General features: G+C 45.5%; 1 protein-coding gene across 1 annotated transcript in view; it reads left to right on the top strand.

Annotated features, from left to right (window-relative positions):
* The first annotated feature begins 6,558 nt into the window (after nt 1-6,558).
* LOC139268016 (prostaglandin F2-alpha receptor-like) overlaps nt 6,559-23,948 on the top strand; it is a 43,490-nt gene continuing 26,100 nt past the window's right edge. Inside the window, exons 1-2 of the mRNA XM_070885984.1 lie at nt 6,559-6,630; nt 7,728-8,586. Of these exons, the coding sequence (XP_070742085.1) occupies nt 7,798-8,586 (789 nt within the window). The 5' untranslated portion in view covers nt 6,559-6,630; nt 7,728-7,797. The remainder of the gene's footprint in view (nt 6,631-7,727; nt 8,587-23,948) is intronic.

Genomic DNA, 23,948 nt, shown 5'->3' with positions numbered 1-23,948 from the left:
TACTGGGTGTCAATGGCCCCATCCCGGGATGTATTGTCCCTTGTGATGGTGTAAATGCCCGTTCAACCTGCCATTGTCTCTGTTGATGACCCACTCTAGAATCTGTTACTGCCTGGGTGGTGTCGAATTGCCCTTGCCTGCCTGCCGGGTTCTGAGGCGCGTTTACCATGTTAACTCCCTGCTCCATCGCCACGTTGGGAGCAGAGTTGCGCGTGTATATTATCTTGGTTTCCTCCTTTCCCGCCATGAAGGTGAGAGCCATCAACGCCGCCGCTTCCAAGGTCAAGTCCTTGGTCTCAATTTAACTTTCTGAAAATCCTGGCATGCCCAATGCCCTCAATGAAGAAATCCCGTAACATCTCCCCCCTGCAGGCGTCTGTGAACTTACAGGGACTGGCCAAGCGCCGAAGGTCCGCAACAGAGCCCGGTATGCTCTGTCCTTCCTGACACGGTGTGTATAGAACTGGTGTCGGGCCATGTGTATACTGCTCACCGGTTTGAGGTGCTTACCGATCAGTTTGCTGAGCTCCTCAAAGGTTTTGTCTGCTGGCTTCTCGGGTGCGAGCAGGTCTATCATCAGCGCGTACGTCTTAGCTCCACAGCTGGTCAGTAGATGCGCCCTTCACTTGTCAGATGCTGCCTCTCCCAGCCGGTTCTTCGTGACAAAGTTCTGCTGGAACCTCTCGACGAAATTGTCCCAGTCCTCAACAACACAGTACTGTTCCTCTGTGCTACCGGTAGCCATTCTCGTGAGTCGTTGATTCCCGTTTCTCGTCGCCAAGTGTTGTGTCCTTACACACTAATATAAATTCACACGAGGCACATTCTGCAGACAAAGTCACTCTGTGACCTAACCTTTATTCGTAGGACCAAGAAGTGATGACCCTGCATGGGATCTCCCTTTATATACCTGGGTGACCAGGTAAGGAGTATCTCCCCAAGTTCACCCCCTGTGGTCAAGGTGTGCATTTCTTAGGTGTATACAGTACGCAGTGTTGTTAATGATGGTTACAGTTACATGAAGGTTACATACATGACAGCCTGCTTCACGACAACCTTACCAACGGATCCATTACAGACCCAATTCACGTCCGGACCGGGGTCAAACAGGGCTGCGTCATCGCTCCAACCCTCTTCTCAACCTTCCTCACCGCCATGCTCTACCTCACAGTCAACAAGCTCCCCGCTGGAGTGGAACTAAATTACATAACCAGTGGGAAACTGTTTAACCTTCGCCATCTCCAGGCCAGGTCCAAGATCACCCCAACCTCTGTCGTTGAGCTGCAGTATGCGGACGACGCTTGTGTCTGCGCATATTCTGAGGCTGAACTCCAGGATATAGTCAATGTATTCACTGAGGCATATGAAAGCATGGGCCTTACGCTTAACCAGCCTGACCCCGCCACACAGCACTGCCCTCCAATCATCAAGATTCACGGCGCGGCCCTCGACTACTTGGACCATTTCCCATATCTCGGGAGCCTCTTATCAACAAAGGCAGATATTGATGCAGAGATTCAACATTACCTTCAGTGCGCCAGTGCAGCCTTCGGCCATCTGAGGAAAAGAGTGTTTGAAGACCAGGCCCTCAAATCTACCACAAACTCATGGTCTACAGGGCTGTAGTAATACCCGCCCTCCTGTATAGAAACATAGAAACATAGAAACATAGAAAATAGGTGCAGGAGCAGGCCATTCAGCCCTTCTAGCCTGCACCGCCATTCAATGAGTTCATGGCTGAACATGAAACTTCAGTACCCCCTTCCTGCTTTCTCGCCATAACCCTTGATCCCCCGAGTAGTAAGGACTTCATCTAACTCCCTTTTGAATATATTTAGTGAATTGGCCTCAACTACTTTCTGTGGTAGAGAATTCCACAGGTTCACCACTCTCTGGGTGAAGAAGTTTCTCCTCATCTCGGTCCTAAATGGCTTACCCCTTATCCTCAGACTGTGACCCCTGGTTCTGGACTTCCCCAACATTGGGAACATTCTTTCTGCATCTAACCTGTCTAAACCCGTCAGAATTTTAAACGTTTCTATGAGGTCCCCTCTCATTCTTCTGAACTCCAGTGAATACAATCCCAATTGATCCAATCTTTCTTGATAGGTCAGTCCCGCCATCCCGGGAATCAGTCTGGTGAACCTTCGCTGCACTCCCTCAATAGCAAGAATGTCCTTCCTCAAGTTAGGAGACCAAAACTGTACACAATACTCCAGGTGTGGCCTCACCAAGGCCCTGTACAACTGTAGCAACACCTCCCTGCCCCTGTATTCAAATCCCCTCGCTATGAAGGCCAACATGCCATTTGCTTTCTTAACCGCCTGCTGTACCTGCATGCCAACCTTCAATGACTGATGTACCATGACACCCAGGTCTCGTTGCACCTTCCCTTTTCCTAATCTGTCACCATTCAGATAATAGTCTGTCTCTCTGTTTTTACCACCAAAGTGGATAACCTCACATTTATCCACATTATACTTCATCTGCCATGCATTTGCCCACTCACCTAACCTATCCAAGTCACTCTGCAGCCTAATAGCATCCTCCTCGCAGCTCACACTGCCACCCAACTTAGTATCATCCGCAAATTTGGAGATACTGCATTTAATCCCCTCGTCTAAATCATTAATGTACAATGTAAACAGCTGGGGCCCCAGCACAGAACCTTGCGGCACTCCACTAGTCACTGCCTGCCATTCTGAAAAGTACCCGTTTACTCCTACTCTTTGCTTCCTGTCTGACAACCAGTTCTCAATCCACGTCAGCACACTACCCCCAATCCCATGTGCTTTAACTTTGCACATTAATCTCTTGTGTGGGACCTTGTCGAAAGCCTTCTGAAAGTCCAAATATACCACATCAACTGGTTCTCCCTTGTCCACTTTACTGGAAACATCCTCAAAAAATTCCAGAAGATTTGTCAAGCATGATTTCCCTTTCACAAATCCATGCTGACTTGGACCTATCATGTCACCATTTTCCAGATGCACTGCTATGACATCCTTAATAATTGATTCCATCACTTTACCCACTACTGAGGTCAGGCTGACCGGTCTATAATTCCCTGTTTTCTCTCTCCCTCCTTTTTTAAAAAGTGGGGTTACATTGGCTACCCTCCACTCCATAGGAACTGATCCAGAGTCAATGGAATGTTGGAAAATGACTGTCAATGCATCCGCTATTTCCAAGGCCACCTCCTTAAGTACTCTAGGATGCAGTCCATCAGGCCCTGGGGATTTATCGGCCTTCAATCCCATCAATTTCCCCAACACAATTTCCCGACTAATAAAGATTTCCCTCAGTTCCTCTTCCTTACTAGACCCTCTGACCCCTTTTACATCCGGAAGGTTGTTTGTATCCTCCTTAGTGAATACCGAACCAAAGTACTTATTCAATTGATCCGCCATTTCTTTGTTCCCCGTTGTGACTTCCCCTGATTCTGACTGCAGGGGACCTACGTTTGTCTTCACCAACCTTTTTCTCTTTACATACCTATAGAAACTTTTGCAATCCGCCTTAATGTTCCCTGCAAGCTTCTTCTCGTACTCCATTTTCCCTGTCCTAATCAAACCCTTTGTCCTCCTCTGCTGAGTTCTAAATTTCTCCCAGTCCCCAGGTTCGCTGCTATTTCTGGCAAATTTGTATGCCACTTCCTTGGCTTTAATACTATCCCTGATTTCCCTAGATAGCCACGGTTGAGCCACCTTCCCCTTTTTATTTTTACGCCAGACAGGAATGTACAATTGTTGTACTTCATCCATGCGGTCTCTAAATGTCTGCCATTGCCCATCCACAGTCAACCCCCTAAGTATCATTCGCCAATCTATCCTAGCCAATTTACGCCTCATACCTTCAAAGTTACCCTTCTTTAAGTTCTGGACCATGGTCTCTGAAATTACTGTTTCATTCTCCATCCTAATGCAGAATTCCACCATATTATGGTCACTCTTCCCCAAGGGGCCTCGCACAATGAGATTGTTAATTAATCCTCTCTCATTACACAACACCCAGTCTAAGATGGCCTCCCCCCTAGTTGGTTCCTCAACATATTGGTCTAGAAAACCATCCCTTATGCACTCCAGGAAATCCTCCTCCACCGTATTGCTTCCAGTTTGGCTAGCCCAATCTATGTGCATATTAAAGTCACCCATTATAACTGCTGCACCTTTATTGCATGCACCCCTAATTTCCTGTTTGATGCCCTCCCCAACATCCCTATTACTGTTTGGAGGTCTGTACACAACTCCTACTAACGAGGCATGGACGATGTATAGAAGGCACCTCAAGTCATTGGAGATATATCACCAATGATGTCTCCACAAGATCCTTCAAATCCCCTCGGAGGACAGGCGCACTAACATCAGCGTCCTCATTCAGGCTAACATCCCCAGCATTGAAGCACTGACCACACTCGATCAGCTTCGCTGGGCAGGCCACATAGTTCGCATGGCAGACACAAGACTTCCTAAGCAAGTGCTCTATGCGGAGCTCCTTCACGGTAAACGAGCCAAGGGTGGGCAGTGGAAACGTTACAAGGACACCCTCAAAGCCTCCCTGGTAAACTGACACCTGGGAGACCCTGGCCGCAGACCGCCCGAGGTGGAGAAAGTGCATCCAGGAGGACGTTGAGCTCTTCGAGTCTCACCGCAAAGAGCAGGAAGAGGTCAAGCGCAGGCAGTGGAAGGAGCGCGTAGCAAACCAGCCTCACCCACCCCTTCCCTTGACAAATGTCTGTCTCATCTGTAACAGGGTCTGTGGCTCTCGTATTGGCCACCAGAGAACTCACTTTGGGAGTGAAAGCAAGTCTTCCTCGATTCCAAGGGACTGCCTATGATGATGATGGGTTTGTTTTACACACCAGGGTGTGTATGGTTTTACTGGGTGCAGGTGTGTGTGTTAACTTTAATAAAAGCATTGCCGGTTGAGACCAAGGTATTCATCCCTGATTCATTCATCTGTTCAGTACCGTAATCACTCCTACCTCTAGAACTATTGTAAAGTGTGGGTGCGTCGAAAATACCTCAGGGAAACCACTTACATTAGGGACACAATGCGAGCTGAAGCTGCAAAGTGAAACATACAGCCAGCTCCCAACACATTAAAACACATTGCATCAACTTAAAAACACATTAAAATACATTGCAGCAACTTAACTCCAATTATTAGAGTGTCCCTCCTCCCCGCCGATGTCAGTGCCGATCCCCGCCTCTGTCCCAGGCCCTGGCCGAGTGCCTTGCTGGTCCACTTCCCCCACCCCCGCCCCCCTAGTAGCTTACCGGTCCACTACCCCACCTCTAGCCCTGGCCGAGTGGCCTCCCAGTTCGCTCCCCCGCCCACCTCTAGCCACTCAGTGCCAATCCCCGCCCCTATCCCAGGCCGACGGGCCTCCCGGTCCGCTCTCCCGTCCCTAGCCCTGTCCGAGTGCCTTGCCAGTCCCGCTCCCCTGCCCCTATCCCAGGCCGAATGGCCTCCCGGACCGCTCCCCCGCCCCTAGTCCTGGCCAAGTGACCTCCCGGTCCGCTCCCCCGCCCCTAGTCCTGGCCAAGTGACCTCCCAGTCCCTGCACCTATCTATACCCAAAAGGTGCCCCCCACCCTTCCCCTATCTCTTACCTAACTGAGTTACGCTGGTGCAAATTTTTCGGGGAAACTTAAAAAAAAAACTTGGGCCAAAAGAAACGGCCTGCTCCAAAAAAAAACGCCGCAAATCACTAGGGAAAATTCAACCCATAATCTCAGGCTGACACTCCCAGTGCAGGACTGAGGGAGTGCTGCACTGTCAGAAGTGCTATCTTTCAGATGAAGTTAAACTGAAGCCCCGTCTACCATCTTGAGGTGGATGTACAAGATCGCACTGCATTATTTTGAAGAGCAGGGGAGCTTTCCTGGTGCCCTGGTCAACATTTATCCTTCAACCAACACATCACTAAACCCATATTATTTAATCATTATCAGGTTGCTGTTTATGTGACCTTGCTGTGTACAAAGTTGCTGCTGCCATTTCCTGCATTACAATAGTAACTACATCTCATGGGCTGTAAAGCACTTTGGGACATCCTGAAGTTGTGAAATGTGCTAGATGAATGCAAGTCGGTTTTTATAGATACCACTTGGTCCACGTAATCTCTTGGACTTGTTTTGATCGCCTGACGGGGTGGGAGAGGTATTTTCCAGTGCATTATTTCCTTTATTGGCCCTGGGTTTTTCGCCTCTCCAGGAAATTCCATGGCTGGGTGGGAGGCGAAGTCTTTGGCCATGATGGTGTTAGGCAGGCTTGATGGAGCAGCTAGCCTTTTTCTGCCCATCAGTTTGGTATGTTGGTATGCCGTATCTTTTAAGTTTTATTTTCAGTTACTCACGGGCAAACATTTAATGAGATTTCTTTCTCTCTGTCTGCACTCCTGGTTTGTCAGTGGCTCGTGGAGGAGGTGGAGTGAGCCGTCTCCGAGGTAACGGGGCGGTCCTTACAGTTGTTGGCCCCAGGTTGGCTGACACAACCTGCAGTGAAATAAGAGACTGGAGGACAAGTTCTGCTCTCACTGGGAGACCAGTTCGGCTTCTGCAATGCATGGAACGCCACCCAGTGTCGCTGCGCTGTCCGATCTGTCAGTCTGTGTGAACTGTACAAGTAAGTATTGGGGTTTTGTTGTTGCAGAAGTTTTAAAAAGCTTAAATAAGTTGTAAAAAAAACTAATAGATGGAATCTCCAGAACGGTTAATGTTAGCAGAGTGAGAATTATGATTAAAAAGAGATTGCCAAAAAACATTAATATTACGAGAGCGGTTTGTGCAGCAAATTGATTTAAAGTGAGTGAATTTGGTTTTATTCCGGTTGCGTCGTGGCATGTCCAGTGCGGATTTATGTTTAAAAACAGCTATTCGGATTACAACATACCTTGGGGCTGCCTCTGTGAACGTGTCTGCATTTCTTTCTGGAGAGAGAGAGAGAGCTCTCAATATGTCTGAGTTATTGCCCCCAGGAGCCACACTGACGGGTTAAAAAAAAGACCCACACACTCTTTACCCTTGGAGCATCTCCCTCTGCAGATTACCAGAGAATTAACAGAAGATTTTTTAAAACTTTCTTTTAAACCCAAGTATTACTAACTTGGTCTAATACTGCGTTTGAATTGGCATTGGCACACAACACAAACCGAGCTATTCCAAGCAGGAGTAATCCACCAACCCGGAGCATGTGTTTCTGCCCAATAAAAAATAACAGATGGGCCTTGGCCAAAGCTCAAAACTCATATTTCATATTTTGCTCTCACCTGCTTATGTATTTTTATAGTAAATTAATTTAATTTTTTTTAAGTTCAGACTTGGTTTTGAACGTCAAACCTATATTCCTTTAGCTGCACCGGAATAGTTCATATTTTGGGGATATAATTATTGCGTTGGTCGAAAGAATGAGACAAAGGCGCTGTGGCGTGGATTTCTTGAGATAGAGGCAGCCAGTATCCATGTTCATATATGTACATTCATGTGAATAATCCATATTCAATAAGTTTATTTAGCAACTTTATTGTATCTAAAAATAAGCGAGATTTGACTTGGGCGGGAATGCTCGTCCGATATTTTAGTTCCATTCACTTCAGTGCAGCTGAATATCGGGCGGAGCCGTAAGCTGGCGGCAGACGCGACGCCGCTGGTTCTGTGCCCCGCCCAAGTCGGGTCTCAGCCCTCTGAAGATGCGCCGTTGTTAACCTTTCCCCTCGGTTGCAGACCATCGTGCTGGAAGGATGTTGCAGGATTGACTTTGACAAACTGTCATGAATGGGCCTTTTCCCTCACAATGTCTGACACCAACATCAATTCAACAGAATCGCCTTCCAATGCAACCAATGGCACTTGCGGCAAAGTCTCGGTGTCAGTTAATATTCCGATTATATTCATGACTATTGGGATCCTGTCGAATAGCGTGGCCCTAGTGATTCTGGTGAAAGCCTATAAAAGGTTCAGACAGAAATGGAGAGCGTGCTTCTTGCTGTTTGCCAGTGGGCTGGTCTTCACAGACTGTTTGGGGCATCTCATCAACGGGGCGATAACAATCGGAGTTTATGCACAGGAGAAGGACTGGAAGATTATTGACCCCTCAGGGTACCTCTGCCCTTTTTTAGGAACCTGCATGGTTTTCTTCGGCCTCTCAGCTTTGTTCCTCGGCAGTGTCATGGCAATCGAGCGGTGCTTGGGCATCACCCAGCCTTTTCTCCATGCCACCAAGATGACCAACCGATGCGCCAAGTTTATCCTGGGCTCCACATGGCTGTTTGCGCTGTGCATCGCTCTGCTCCCCAACCTGTACTTTGGAGAATATACAATTCAGTGCACTCAGACTTGGTGCTTCATAAAAACACAAAATGTTACATTTGGGAGGGAGAGCGGGATCCTGCTCCTGTTCTCTTCTTTGGGGTTGACTGCCCTTGGCATTTCCTTGCTGTGCAATACGCTTAGTGCTGTGGCTTTGGTGAGAGCTCGAGTCAAGAACAAACCCCACAGGAAAGGAAAATCTCACCATGTGGAAATGTTGGTCCAGTTAATGACCATAATGTGTGTCTCCTGTATTTGCTGGGGTCCATTCCTGGTAAGATATCCCACCTATATTATCTCTCTATGTTACCAAGTATTGGTCTCCAAATATTTACCACCACTGGTTAACATCTTTGTGTGAAATTCCCCTGTGCACTGTGCTTATGCAATTGTCAACCCCGTTGACAATGAGATCTGGTAAACGGATTAACAACTGTGCTATAATAATGTGCGGAAATTAACATGAACGCACTACCCAAGGATATTGACTGGTCATTGGGTCCTATTTATGCTGATACTTCATGGCTATTTATATGGGCATCTGCTGAATGCTACATTATTTTAAGTGGCAAATATGAAATCCATAACTAGTAAAGTAAATTTACTGCTCTTATCTTAAATCTTAGTTAAATAACGTACCTTTTGTATAATTTAATAAGAAATCTTAAAACCATTTGTTCTATATATCACAATATCACAAGTTTGCACTGAAATAACCGTGAATACATTTTAGGACACAGTGAATAAAGGAACATAAGAAATGCAGGGCTAGAAAAGGCTTTATTTTTCTGGCTGATGCCAAAAATTAATGCTGTGCTTAATTCAAATTGCTTAATTCAAATTCTCCAATAATCCAATTTTTTGGCGCAGAAAAATGACTGAGCGTACAGTCATTCCTTATAATTCAATCACCCACCTCCTTAAATATCGATCCAATTCCCATGGTATCTGCTCCCACTGACTCCCTGGGACAGTCTTTTCCACATGTTCATCACTCTGCACAAAACAGATCGATCTAACTGTCTGTCTATCTTCCCTCTTCTATACTTGAGCCCGTGTCCCCTGGGTCGGGGGTTTGGGGCAATCTTGAACATATTATCAGGATTCAATCTTATCTATTCCATTAAGAATCTTGAATACTTCAATAAGGTCTCTCCTGAGCCTTCTCGTTCTCAGATATATATATATGGATGTAGTAGTATTTATATATAATATATATGTGTATAAAAAATTGAAGGGCATATTTAGTAAGTGAAAGTTATGTGAAGGAATCATGACAACAACTTGCATCGTGTCTTCAGAAAAAACATTGCAAAACGCTTCACTAAGGCATAATATGAGAAAATCTGATTTCCATCTTCAAATTATTGATTTTGACAATGTCTGCAATAGGATGAATGCTTCTCACTGTTTTAGGGACAGATATTTCAACTGTCGCGCTGAGTTTAGAGCAGCACATTGCCAACGTATCCTCTCCAATGAACTACAGTAGGCAGAAGATTGAACAGGCTACATCGGGGGCGTGCAGTTCTTTATGCTCGATTTTCCAGTTGTGGTCTGCCCATGTGATGCCCCCATGTCCAAGAGTGAAAGAGAAAATCTTGCCCCTCCTCAATGCTATAATTTAACAACAACAACTTGTATTTATATAGCATCTTTAACGTGGTGGAACGTCCCAAGGCGCTTCACAGGAGTATTATGAGATTAAAAAAAAATTAAGATGCATTTACAGTATAGCTGTCAGTCTGGGAGGGATCGTGCACCTGTGATGCTTTGAAAAGGCAGCTGATGCTTACCAGCTTGACTCACCCATGAAGAACGGACACTTGGGCAAGGTATGGGAGAAATATAGGTGTCTTGGCAGCTGCTTTGCTTTTTCTGGTGGTTTTGATAACCTTTACTGAGCTGAGGGGATCAAGGCTGAGGCAGAAGCAAAGATTCGTGTCCCAGCTCCATAAGTTCGATCCCTGACGTATCTGTCACAAACAATAAACTTTGGCCAGCAAGCACATGACTTGGCAGAAGCCCTGCAGTGAATGCTGGCTTTTATCAGAGTTAAATCAACTGCACCGGTTTCAAAGAGGAACACAGATATTGCGTTAATTCTCAAAATGCTGCAGCCTAAAAAAAATAATACTTTCTGCTTTTACGCTGTGCTATTTTTGGCTTCGGAATGCACATTTATTTTAAATGCGTTAGTGCCTTCATTAAAATAGGGGGCTGAGGAATTTCATATAAAGAAGGACTTAAATTTATATAGGGCCTTTCACAACATCAAGACACCCCAAAATGCTTTAAAGGCAATGACGTTGTTTTGAAGCATAGTCACTGTAATGTGGGAAACGTGAAAACGCACTGCACAGATAGCAGAGATACATGACCAGATAATGTTTTAGTGATGTTGGTTGAGGGATAAATATTGGCTAGGGCACTTCCCCTCCTGTTCTTCGAACTAGTGTCACCGGATCTTTTACGGCCACCCTAGAGAGCAGACAGGACCGTGGTTTAACGTCTCATCTGAAAGACGCCACCTCCGACAGTGCAGCACTCCCTCAGCACTGCACTGGAGTGTCAGCCTGGATTATGTGCTCAATTCTCTGGAGTAGGATTCAAACCTACTTCACCGGACCTACTGGAATTTTGTACTCGGATTCCACATATATTTACACAGCACTGACAGGACCTAAGCAACACTGAAATTCTTTACCCGAGATACCTCAGTCAAGTTTATGGCGTTAATGTATTATTTATTTCATTTCTTAAGGAATTTACCTCAGAACTCAGTCTACCTTTCTTACTACAGCCTCCATGTTTTTGAAACCCTAGCTTGGTGTTGCCTAATCACTACTTCCTGATTCATCTCAGCATTTCTTAAATAAAACTCTGTTTGAACCTTGGAGGTGCCCTGCAATCTGACTTTGACATGGGGCTTCTCAGCAATGAAAGAGTAACGTGCCAATACTTATTAAATAAATAGTACAATGAAATTTGACTGGGGACCACTGCTGCAGTGTATCCTAGAATCACACAGCACAGAAGGAGACCATTCAGCCGGCTCTTTGAAAGAACTATCCAATTAGTCCCACTCCCTGCTCATTCCTTATAGCCCTGTAATTGTTTCTCATTCAAGTCTATATCCAATTCCCTTTTGAAAGTTACTAATGAATTTCAGATAGTGTAAACAAATTCTCCTCATCTCCTCCCTGATTCTTTTGTCATTTATTTGATTTATTGGACTGGTCTGAGAATATCGCTTGGCCTGTTACCAGACTGGCAGTTTTTGTTTCCCTAAATTAAATGATATTTTTCCCCGCGGTTTCAGCATGTTGCGTCTTTTCATTCTCCTTCGGAAGAGCTGTTGTGCTGAGGTCTGGTCTGCCCGTTCAGGCTGATGGTTAAAAATCCTGCAACACTATTCAGAGAAAATTCGATATTGTTCCTTCAATCAATACCAGCAAAAGCAACAGATTAACTGGTCAGTTCGTCACGTGGCTGTTTGTGGGATGCTATGTTTCCCTACACAACAGTCACAATGCTTCATAAAGCCATTCACTGTGATAAGCACTTTGAGATATTTTGATGGCACAATGCCATGATGTATTAAAGCAAATATTTTTTTACAATCCTATTATAACAATAATAATACTATATAAAATTAGTCATCATCATCATAGGCAGTCCCTCGGAATTGAGGAAGACTTGCTTCCACTGCTGAAGTGAGTTCTTTGGTGACTGAACAGTCCAATACGAGAGCCACAGACTCTGTCACAGGTGGGACAGATAGTCGTTGAGGAAAAGGGTGGCTGGGACTGGTTTGCCGCACGCTCTTTCCACTGCCTGCGCTTGTTTTCTGCATGCTCCTGGCATTGAGACTCAATGTGCTCAGTGCCCTCCCGGATGCACTTCCTCCACTTAGGGCGGTCTTCGGCCAGGGACTCCCAGGTGTCAGTGGGATGTTGCACTTTATCAGGGAGGCTTTGAGGGTGTCCCTGTAACGTTTCTGCTGCCCACCTTTGGCTCGTTTGTCGTGAAGGAGTTCTGAGTAGAGCGCTTGCTTTGGGAGTCTCGTGTCTGGAATGCGAACTATGTGGCCTGCCCAGCGGATCTAAACGAGTGTGGTCAGTGCTTCAATGCTGGGGATGTTGGCCTGGATGAGGACACTGATGTTGGTGCACCTGTCCTCCCAGGGGATTTGCAGGATCTTGCAGAGACATAGTTGGTGATATTTCTCCAACAACTTGAGGTGTCTACTGTACATGGTCCATGTCTCTGAGCCATACAGGAGGGCAGGTATTACTACAGCTCTGTAGACCATGAGCTTGGTAGCAGTTTTGAGGGCCTGGTCTTCAAACACTCTTTTCCTCAGGCGGCCAAAGGCTGCACTGGTGCATTGGAGTCGGTGTTGGATCTTGTCATCGATGCCTGTTCTTGTTGATAGGAGGCTCCCGAGATATTGGAAGTGGTCCACGGTGTCCAGGCCCGCTTTGTGGACCTTGATGACGGGGGGGGGGGGGGTGGGCGTGGGGGGTCCTGTGCGGTGAGGACAGGCTGGTGGAGGACCTTTGTCTTACGGATGTTTAGTAGCAGCCCAATAAATCACATAACAGGTGATTTTAATCAAACTCCTGAAATGTATTTATTTAGGGGATAAAGAGTAAATTTTGATTTGGCCCAATTCATTTCTGTAACTTGGCAACTCTCTATCTCCTGTTTATCTTAATATAATTTAAAACATCACACTAAACAGATGAATGACCATTTCAAAGACATTTAAAACTATAAAAGCCATTTGGGTTGTTTTATTCAACTTATTCTGTTAGATAACATCAGTTCTTGGATGCATGCTCATTGGGACATTTTTCTTTGATCAGATATGCACAGAAACCCATCACCAAGTTTAGGAGTTCCCATATCGAGTTACAGAGAAAAGAAAGAAAGAACTTGCATTTATACAGCAGCTTTCACAACCTCAGTATGTCCCAAGGTGCTTTACAGCCAATGAAATACTTTTGAAGTGTAGTCACTGTTGTAATGTAGGAAACACGGTAGCCAAATTGCACACAGAAAGGTCCCACAAACAACAATGAGATAATGACCAGATAATCTCTTTCAGTGCTGCTGGTTGAGGGATGAATGTTGGCCACAATATCGGGGAGAGCTTCCCTGCTCTTCTTCCAATAGTGCCATGGGTTCTTTTACATTCTTCTGAGAGAGCAGATGGGGACTCTTCCAAAAATCGGCACCTCTGACCGTGCAGAACCCCCTGAGTCCTGCACTGAAATGTCAGCCTCGATCATGTGCTCAAGTCTCTGGAGTGGGACAAACTCACAACCTTCTGACTCGGAGGCGAGAGTGCTGCCCACTGAGCCATAGATGACACCTTTTGATGCCCATTTTAAGACCTTCCTTAAAACCTGCCTCTTTGACTAGGCCTTTGGTCACCCCCTTGTGATCTCTCCTTTTTCTCCTTCGTGTCCATTGTCCAGTTTGTCTCAGTGAAGCATCTTGGGATGTTTTTCTACCTTAAAAGCATCATGTAAATTCAAGTTGTTGTGTTTTCCCAACTTGGAGAGCTCACTATCAATCCACCGACAGTGGCCTGAAATAACGCAGGCCTGTCTCACTTGGCCAAGTGTAGCTGAAGTGGGTCCCCCCTGGTGGCCCAGGGCCTGAACTCTTGAAGATGAGAGGGCCAGATTTTTTCTAATAGGGGTTTGAACCAGCCCCCTCAGTCCACCAGCAACTGCCAGTATTTCTGGGGTCTTGCTTGGGGTGGGTGGGGTCAGTGATGGAGCTCTGTGGCAGTCCGCACTCATGAGTCGCACCCCCATAGATTTTCAGAGCCAACCTGCTCCGGTAGTGTTGGTTGATGGATAACTGTTTGGAACTCAAGGAGAACTCCCTGCTCTTCTCTCAATAATATCCATGGCACGTTTCACGTTCACTTGGTTTGATGCCTCATAGAAATACATCGCATTTACAGCAAAGCTACAGGCCATTCGGCCCATCAGCTCCATGCCGGTGTTTATGCTCCACACAAGCCTCCTTCCACCCTACTTCATCTCACCCTATCAACAAAACCTTCTATTCCTTTCTTCATCAAGTGTTTATCTAGCTTCCCCTTAAATGCATCCATGCTATTCACCTGAGCCACTCCATGTGATAGCAAGTTCCTCATTCTCACCACTCTCTGGTAAAGATGTTTCTCCTGATTTCCATCTTGGAATAATTAGTGACTATTGTATATTAATGGCCTCCAGTTTTCAACTCCCCACAAGCAGAGACATTTTCTTTATGTCTCCCCTATCAAACCCCTTCATAATTTTAAAGACCTCTCAGCCTTTTTTTTAGAGAAACGAGCCCCAGCCAGTTCAGTCTTTCCTGATAGTTATAACTTCTCAATTCTGATATCATCCTTGTAAGTCTGTTTTGCTCCTTCTCCAGTGCCTCTATATCCTTTTTGTCTCATTCAAAAACAACACCTTCCGCAATGTAGCAATCTCTTTGAACAATACTATCGGGTAGTCCGGCTTATACACCCAGTTCCCAGAATGGGGTTTGAACTCATAACCTTCTGACCCAGTACTATCAAGAGGCCAAGCTATAAGCAGCAGTATAGCTTCACCCTGAGTAATCACCCAACCCTGGAATCTCTTGTACAGAAAGAAGCCCAGGCACAATGTATATAAATCCCACACAGATAATGGTTTCCTTGTGAATCATATTGAAGTGTTCTGCTCCTCTTTAAGGTCAGTGATAATGTGTCATTAACCAACCTGTTAACTCTGCAAATTCACCGCTCATGCACATGTTCAGGGAAATGGTATTGGGACAGCTGAAGAGCTAGCACTGGCACAAGAACAATGGGACAAAGGGCCTCCGCCTGTGGTGCAATTCAAAACTCTCATAGTACCTCAGATCCCAACAGGAAACAAAACCAGGATTCTAGTCATTGCCACAGACTGCAACTGAGTTAAACAGAAGCAGGCTATAAACTACTTTTTTGTAGCAGTGGTGAAACAGCACTCATAAACTTGGTGGCAATTTTGTTTGATAACGCTCCGGTGAAGCTCCTTGGGACATTTTGATACACTGAAGGTGCTATCTAAATGTAAGTTGTTATTGTTGAAAACAAATTGCTTTTAATGTAAATAAATGATCCCTCGGTGCTTCGAGACGTAAATATGGACAGCTGTCCCAAGAGGTAGACAACCTACATCTCGATAGACTAGAGAAGTTGGGATTGTTCTCCTTGGAGCAGAGAAAGTTGAGAGGAGTTCTGATAAAGGTGTTCAAAATCATGAGGGGTCAGGACAGAGAGAAACTGTTCCCATTGGCAGAGCGGTCGAGAATCACAGATTTAAGGTGATTGGCAGAAGAACCAAAGGCGACATAAGAAAAAACTTATTTACGCAGCGAGTGATTAGGATCTAGAAAGCACGGCCTGAAACGGTGATGGAGGCAGACTCAATCATGGCTTTCAAAAGGGAGTTGGATAAGTACCTGAAGGAAAAGGAATTGCAGGGCTACATGGAAAGGACGGGGGAGTGGGACTAGCTGAAGTGCTCTTGCAGAGAGCCGGCACGGGCTCAATGGGCCTAATGGCCTCCTTCTGAGTTGTAACCATTTGTTGATTTACTTAAAAAGCAGTGCAAAAGCTCCAATCTTGAACTAAAAACAGAAAAAGCTGTAAATATTTGGCAGATCTGTCAGCGTCTGTAAAGGAGAAAGAAGGGTTAATGCCCTTGGTGTGGTCCCTTCGTCAAAACTGGAAATTGGAAGACAAAGAATGGACCTCTACTGTAGGCTTCCAGAAAAAGCAGTAGCCGGTCCCTGCATTACTGACTCATTGCGCTTGGCAGAGAATAGACATATCGTAAGAGAAAGGGTTAGGGCAACCTATACCAATTATTGTAAGGCTTGTTGGCTCAGGTAATCTGCCATAACTAGCAACATTATCAGTGAGTTGGCTGGGCAGATGGACACTGTTTACAGTGAAGGTGTCCAATTCATCATGGTAGCCAAGAGAAGACAGCTTGTTGCCCAACCTATCACTGTGATTCAGAACAGACAGCATCTTAAGTCATGCAACAAAAGGATAGCGATATTGAGTAGGCAAGGAGGTGACTGTTATATTTTTAACATAACCTCAAGAATAAGAAACCACTGGGAGGCGGGCCAGCCATCGATTAGTGGTTTGTGCTTTCGACACGTGAATATGAACAGCTCAGAAGGGTCGGGGTGAGGCAGATTACCTCTGGCCACAGTAACCTGGAAAGTACTGTTCGGCCTCCACCACAAATTCTGTTTCCTAGCCACTGTCTGAGGCTGAAAGACATTGTTTGCAACCTTGGCATCCAATTTGACCCCGAATTGAGGTCTGACTCCATATCCGCTCCATCACCAAGACCACTTATTTTGGTCACATCGCTCATCTCGGTCCCTGCCTCAGTTCACAGAATAGAATCATAGAAGTTTACAGCACAGAAGGCGGCCATTTCAGCCCATCATGTCCGCGTCGGACAACAATAGGCTATCCAGCCTAATCCCACTTTCCAGCTCTAGGTCTGTAACCCAGCAGGTTACAGCATTTCAAGTGCACATCCAAGTACTTTTTAAATGTGGTGAGGGTTTCTGCCTCTACCACCCTTTCAGGCAGTGACTTTCAGACCCCCAACACCCTCTGCGTGAAGAAATTTCCCCTCAAATTCCCTCTAAACCTTCGACCAATTACTTTAAATCTATGCCGCCTGGTTGTTGACCCCTCTGCTAAGGGAAATAGGCCTTTTCTATCCACTACATCTAGGCCCCTCATAATTTTATACACCTCAATGGGTCTCCCCTCAGCCTCCTCTGTTCCAAGGAAAACAAACCCAGCCTATCCAATTTGTCCTCAGAGCTAAGATTCTCCACTCCCGGCAACATCCTCTTAAATCTCCTCTGTACCCTCTCCAGTGCAATCACACCCTTCCTGTAATGCGATGACCAGAACTGCACACAGTACTCCAGCTGTGGCCGAACCAGTGTTTTATACAGGTCAAGCATAAGTCCCCTCTCTTATATTCTATGCTTCGGCTAATAAAGGCAAGCATTCCGTATGCCTTCTTAACCACCTTATCCACCTGGCCTTCCACCTTCAGAGATCTGTGAACATGCACTCTCAGGCCCCTTTGTTCCTTTACACTTCTCAGTGTCCTACCATTTAATGTGTATTCCCTTTCCTTGTTAGCCCTCCCCAAATGCATTACCTCACACTTCTCTGCATTGAATTCTATTTGACATTGTTCTGCCCACCTGACCAGTACATTGATATCTTCCTGCAGTCTAAAGCTTTCTTCATTATGAACCACACAGCCTATTTTTGTATCATCTGCAAACTTCTTAATCATACCCCCTATATTCAAGTGTAGATCATTGATGTATACCACAAAAAGCAAGGGACCTAGTACTGAGCCCTGCGGAATCCCACTGGAAATATCCTTCCAGTCACAAAAACACCCATCAACCATTACCCCTTGCTTCCTGCCTCTGAGCCAATTTTGGATCCAACATGCCACTTTGCCCTGGATCCTATGGGTTTTTACTTTCGTGACCAGTCTGCCATATGGGACCTTATAGAAAGCTTTGCTAAAATCCATATACGCTACATCAAACACACTACCTTCATCAACCCTCCTGGTTACCTCCCCGAAAAATTCAATCATAGAAACATAGAAACATAGAAAATAGGTGCAGGAGCAGGCCATTTGGCCCTTCGAGCCTGCACCACCATTCAATATGATCATGGCTGATCATGCAACTTCAGCACCCACTCCTGCCTTTTCTCCGTGCCCTCTGATCCCTTTAGCAATAAGGGCCACATCTAACTCCATTTTGAATATATCCAACGAACTGGACTCAACAACTTTCTGTGGTAGAGAATTCCACAGGTTCAAAATTCTCTGGATGAAAAAGTTTCTCCTCATCTCGGTCCTATATGGCTTACCCCTTATCCTTAGACAGTGATCCCTGGTTCTGGACTTCCCCAGCATTGGGAACATTATTCCTGCATGCAACCTGTCCAATCCCGTCAGAATTTTATATGCTTCAATGAGATCCCCTCTCATTCTTCTAAATTCCAGTGAATATAAGCCTAGTCGATCCAGTCTTTCTCCATATGATAGTCCTGCCATCCCGAGAATCAGTCTGGTGAACCTTCGCTGCACTTCCTCAATAGCAAGAATGTCCTTCCTCAGATTAGGAGAACAAAATTGCACACAATACTCAAGATGTGGTCTCACCAAGGCCCTGTATAACTGCAGCAAGACCTCCCTGATCCTATACTTAAATCCTCTCGCTATGAAGGCCAACATGCCATTTGCTTTCTTAACAGCCTGCTGTACCTGCGTGCTTATTTCAATGACTGATGTACCATGACACCCAGGTCTCGTTGCACCTCCCCTTTTACTAATCTGCCACCATTCAGATAATAATCTGCCTTCCTGGTTTTGTCACCAAAGTGGATAACCTCACACCTATCCACATTATACTGCATCTGCCATGCATTTTCCCACTCACCTAAACTGTCCAAGTCACCCTGCAGTCTCTTAGCATCCTCCTCACAGCTCACACTGCCACTCAGCTTAGTGTCATCTGCAAACTTGGAGATTACATTCAATTCCTTCATCTAAATCATTAATATATATTGTAAATAGCTGGGGTCCCAGCGCTGAACCTTGCGGTACCCCACTAGTCACTGCCTTCCATTCTGAAAAGGACCCATTTATTCCCACTCTTTGCTTCCTGTCTGCCAATCAGTTCTCTATCCACGTCAGTACATTACCCCCAATCACATGTGCCTTAATTTTGCACACCAATCTCTTGTGTGGGACCTTGTCAAAAGCCTTTTGAAAGTCCAAATACACCACACCCACTGGTTCTCCCTTATCCGCTCTACTAGTTACATCCTCAAAAGATTCTAGAAGATTTGTCAAGCATGATTTCCCTTTCATAAATCCATGCTGACTTGGACCGATCCTGTCACTGCTTTCCAAATGCGCTGCTATTACATCTTTAATAATTGATTCCAGCATTTTCTCCATGACCGATGTCAGGCTAACTGGTCTATAAATCCCTGTTTTCTCTCCCTCCTTTCTTAAACAATGGTATTACATTAGCTACACTCCAGTCCATAGGAACCGATCCAGAGTCTATAGAATGTTGTAAAATGACCACCAATGCATCCACTATTTCTAGGGCCACTTCCTTAAGTACTCTGGGATGCAGACTATCAAGCCCTGGGGATTTATTGGCCTTCAATCCCATCAATTTCCCTAACACCATTTCCTAACTTATAAGGATTTCCTTCAGTTCCCTCAGTTCCTCCTTCTCGCTAGACACTCAATCCCCTAGTATTTTCAGGAGGTTATTTGTGTCTTCCTTAGTGAAGACAGAACCAAAGTATTTGTTCAATTGGTCTTCCATTTCCTTGTTCCCCATTATGAATTTGCCTGATTCTGGCTGCAAGGGACTGACATTAGTCTTCACTAATTTTTTTCTCTTCAGATATCTATAGAAGCTTTTGCAGTCAGTTTTTATGTTCCCTGCAAGCTTACTCTCATACTCTATTTTCCCCCTCCTAATTAAACCTTTAGTCCTCCTCTGCTGAATTGTAAATTTCTCCCAGTCCTCAGGTTTGCTGCTTTTTCTGGCCAATTTATATGCCTCTTCCTTGGATTTAATACTATCCCTAATTTCCCTTGTTAACCACGGTTGAGCCACCTTCCCTGTTTTATTCCTACGCCAGACAGGGATGTACAATTGTTGTAGTTCATCCATGTGATCTTTAAATGCCTGCCATTGCCTATCTACCCTTTAAGTATCATCCATGCCTCTGTTACCTTTGGACTCAACTATTTCAATGCTCTCCTGGCTAGCCTCACAACTTGCACCCTCCGTAAACTTGAGCTCATCCAAAACTCTGCTGTCCATGTCCTAACTCACACCAAGTTCCGTTCACTCATCAACCCAGTGCATGCTGACTGACATTGGTCCAGCAACACCTCAATTTTAAAATCTGTATCCTTGTGTTCAATGTGCTGGGGTAAAGGGCTTCGGCCTCACCCCTCCCTACAACCCTTCGTGATCTCGACTCTCTTCCAATTCTGGCCTTTTCTGCCTCACCGATTTTAATTGCTCCACCATTAGCTGCCATGCATTCAGCTGCCTAGGCCTTAAGCTCTGGAATTCCCTCCTTAAAGCTTTCTGCATCTCAACCTCTCTCCTCCGTGAAGACACCCCCTAAAACCTACCTCTTTGACGACCTATTCTAATATCTCCATATGTGGTTCGGTGTTAAATTTTGTTTGACAACATTCCTGTAAAGCGCATTGGGATGATTTACTAAGAAGCAGAAAGACTTGACCACCGGACGTCTCAAAGCGCTTGACAGCCAATGAAGTACTTTTGAAGTGTAGTCACTGTTGTAATGTGGGAAACATGGCAGCCAACTTGCGCACAGCAAACTCCCGCAAACATCAAAGTGATAATGAGCAGATAATCTGTTTTTGTTATGTTGATTGATGGATAAATATTGGACGGGCTTATTTGCAATGTGTTTCTGGCTGATTGGCACTCCATTATCACATGACCTGATTGCTGATTGGTCCACTTGGAGGATAAGCCACACCCAGAAGTTTCTCTGGAATGTGTAATTGGAACCGCCCAGCCTAAGTTCTGAGTGACTCAGCAAAGTGTAATTCAGCCATTCTGACTTCAGAACCTCCTTGCAAGCAGTCACAGAGAGCCTAGAGCCCCTAGCAAAAGCCTCCCAAATCCCTGTCCCCAGCACAAATGTATGCCTCCCCTCAACCAGCCGAAGTCCCTGACATCCCCAGTCCAAGTTCCCTCCCCTACCCCCCAGCCCGTGCATGCCTCCCCACCCCCAGCCCAAGTTCATCCCCCCCCGCTCACTTGAGTCCAAGTTCCTTACCCCCCCCCCCGAGCCCAAGTTTCTTACCCACGCTCCCCCACCCCCAGCGCAAGTGCTGCCTCCGCCAGCCGAAGCCCTTTACCCCAGCACGTGAATAACCTTATCCCCTCCCCCCGCCGCGCCGCCATAGAAACATAGAAAAATAGGTGCAGGAGTAGGCCATGTGGCCCTTCGAGCCTGCACCGCCATTCAATAGGATCATGGCTGATCATTCCTTCAGTACCCCTTTCCTGCTTTCTCTCCATACCCCTTGACCTCCTTCACCGTAAGAGCCATATCTAACTCCCTCTTGAATATATCGAGTGAACTGGCATCAACAACTCTCTGTGGCAGGGAATTCCACAGGTTAACAACTCTCAGAGTGAAGAAGTTTCTCCTCATCTCAGTCCTAAATGGCCTACCCCTTATCCTAAGACTATGTCTCCTACATATTCCCCAACATCGGGAACATTCTTCCCGCTTCTAACCTGTCCAGTCCCGTCAGAATCTTAAACGTTTCTATGAGATCCCCTCTCATCCTTCTAGACTTCAGTGCATAAAGGCCCAGTTGATCCAGTCTCTCCTCATATGACAGCCCAGCCATCCCTGGAATCAGTCTCGTGAACCTTTGCTGCACTCCCTCAAAAGCAAGAACGTCCTTCCTCAGACTAGGAGACCAAAACTGAACACAATATTCCAGGTGAGACCTCATTAAGGCCCTGTACAACTGCAGTAAGACCTCCCTGCTTTTATATTCCAATCCCCTAGCTATGAAGGCCAACATACCATTTGCCTTCTTCACCGCCTGCTTTACCTGCGTGCCCACTTTCAGTGACTGATGAACCATGACACCCAGGTCTCGTTGCACCTCCCCTTTTCCTAATCTGCCGCCATTCAGATAATATTCTGCCTTCATGTTTTTGCCCCCAAAATGGATAACCTCACATTTATCCACATTATATTGCATCTGCCATGCATTTGTCCACTCACCTAACCTGTCCAAGTCACCCTATGCAGCCTCTTAGCGTCCTCCTCACAGCTCACACCGCCACCCAGTTTAGTGTGATCTGCAAACTTGGAGATATTACACTCTATTCCTTCATCCAAATCGTTAATGAATATTGTAAAGAGCTGCGTTCCCAGCACTGAGCCCTGCGACACACCACTAGTCACTGCCTGCCATTCTGAAAAGGACCCGTTTATCCCGACTCTCTGCTTCCTGTCTGCCAACCAGTTCCCTATCCACGTCAGTATATTACCCCCAATACCATGTGCTTTGACTTTGCACAACAATCTCTTGTGCGGGACCTTGTCAAAAGCCTTCTGAAAGTCCAAATACACCACATCCACTGGTTCTCCCTTGTCCACTCTGCTAGTTACATCCTCAAAAAATTCCAGAAGATTTGTCAAGCATGATTTCCCTTTCATAAATCCATGCTGACTTGGACCGATCCTGTCACTGCTTTCCAAATGTGCTGCTATTTCGTCTTTGATGATCGATTCCAACATTTTCCCCACTACTGATGTTAGGCTAACTGGTCTATAATTACCTGTTTTCTCTCTCCCTCCTTTTTAAAAAAGTGGTGTTACATTAGCTATCCTCCAGTCCATGGGAACTGATCCAGAGTTGATAGACTGTTGGAAAATGATCACCAATGCATCCACTATTTCTAGATCCACTTAATTGAGCACTCTGGGATGCAGATTATCAGGCCCCGGAGATTTATCGGCCTTCAATCCCATCAATTTCCCAAACACAATTTCCCGCCTAATAAGGATATCCTTCAGTTCCTCCTTCTCACTAGACCCACTGTCCCTTAGTACCTTCATAAGGTTATTTGTATCTTCCTTCGTGAAGACAGAACCGAAGTATTGGCTCAATTCGTCTGCCATTTCTTTGTTCCCCATTATAATTTCACCTGAATCCGACTGCAAGGGACCTACATTTGTCTTTACTAATCTTTTTCTCTTCACATATTTATAGACGCTTTTGCAGTCAGTTTTTATATTCCCTGCAAGCTTCCGCTCGTACTCTATTTTCCCCCTCTTAATTAAACCCTTAGTCCTCCTCTGTTGAGTTCTAAATTTCTCCCAGTCCTCAGGTTTGTTGCTTTTTCTAGCCAATTTATATGCTTCTTCCTTGGCTTTAACACTATCCTTAATTTCATTTGTTAGCCATGGTTGAGCCACCTTCCCGGTTTTATTTTTACTCCAGACAGGGATGTACAATTGCTGAAGTTCATCCATGTGATCTTTAAATGTTTGCCATTGCTTATCCACCGTCAACCCTTTTAGTATCGTTTGCCAGTCCATTCTAGCCAATTCACGCCTCATACCGTCGAAGTTACCTTTCCTTAAGTTCAGGACCCTAGTTTCCAAATTAACTTTGTCACTCTCCATCTTAATAAGGAAATCTACCATATTATGGTCACTTTTCCCCAAGGGGCCTCGCACAACAAGATTGCTAATTAGACCCTTCTCATTACACAATACCCAGTCTAGGATGGCCGGCTCCCTGGTTGGTTCCTCAACATATTGGTCCAGAAAACCATCCCTAATACACTCCAGGAAATCCTCCTCCACCGCATTGCTACCAGTTAGGTTAGCCCAATCAATGTGTAGATTAAAGTCGCCCATGATTACTGCTGTACCTTTATTGCACACATCCCTTATTTCTTGCTTGATGC

The sequence above is a fragment of the Pristiophorus japonicus genome, chromosome 8 (genome assembly GCF_044704955.1).
Source record: "Pristiophorus japonicus isolate sPriJap1 chromosome 8, sPriJap1.hap1, whole genome shotgun sequence".
NCBI lineage: Eukaryota > Metazoa > Chordata > Chondrichthyes > Pristiophoridae > Pristiophorus > Pristiophorus japonicus.
Note: the sequence above shows the minus strand (reverse complement) of the source record. Positions and strands in the feature narration are given on the sequence as shown.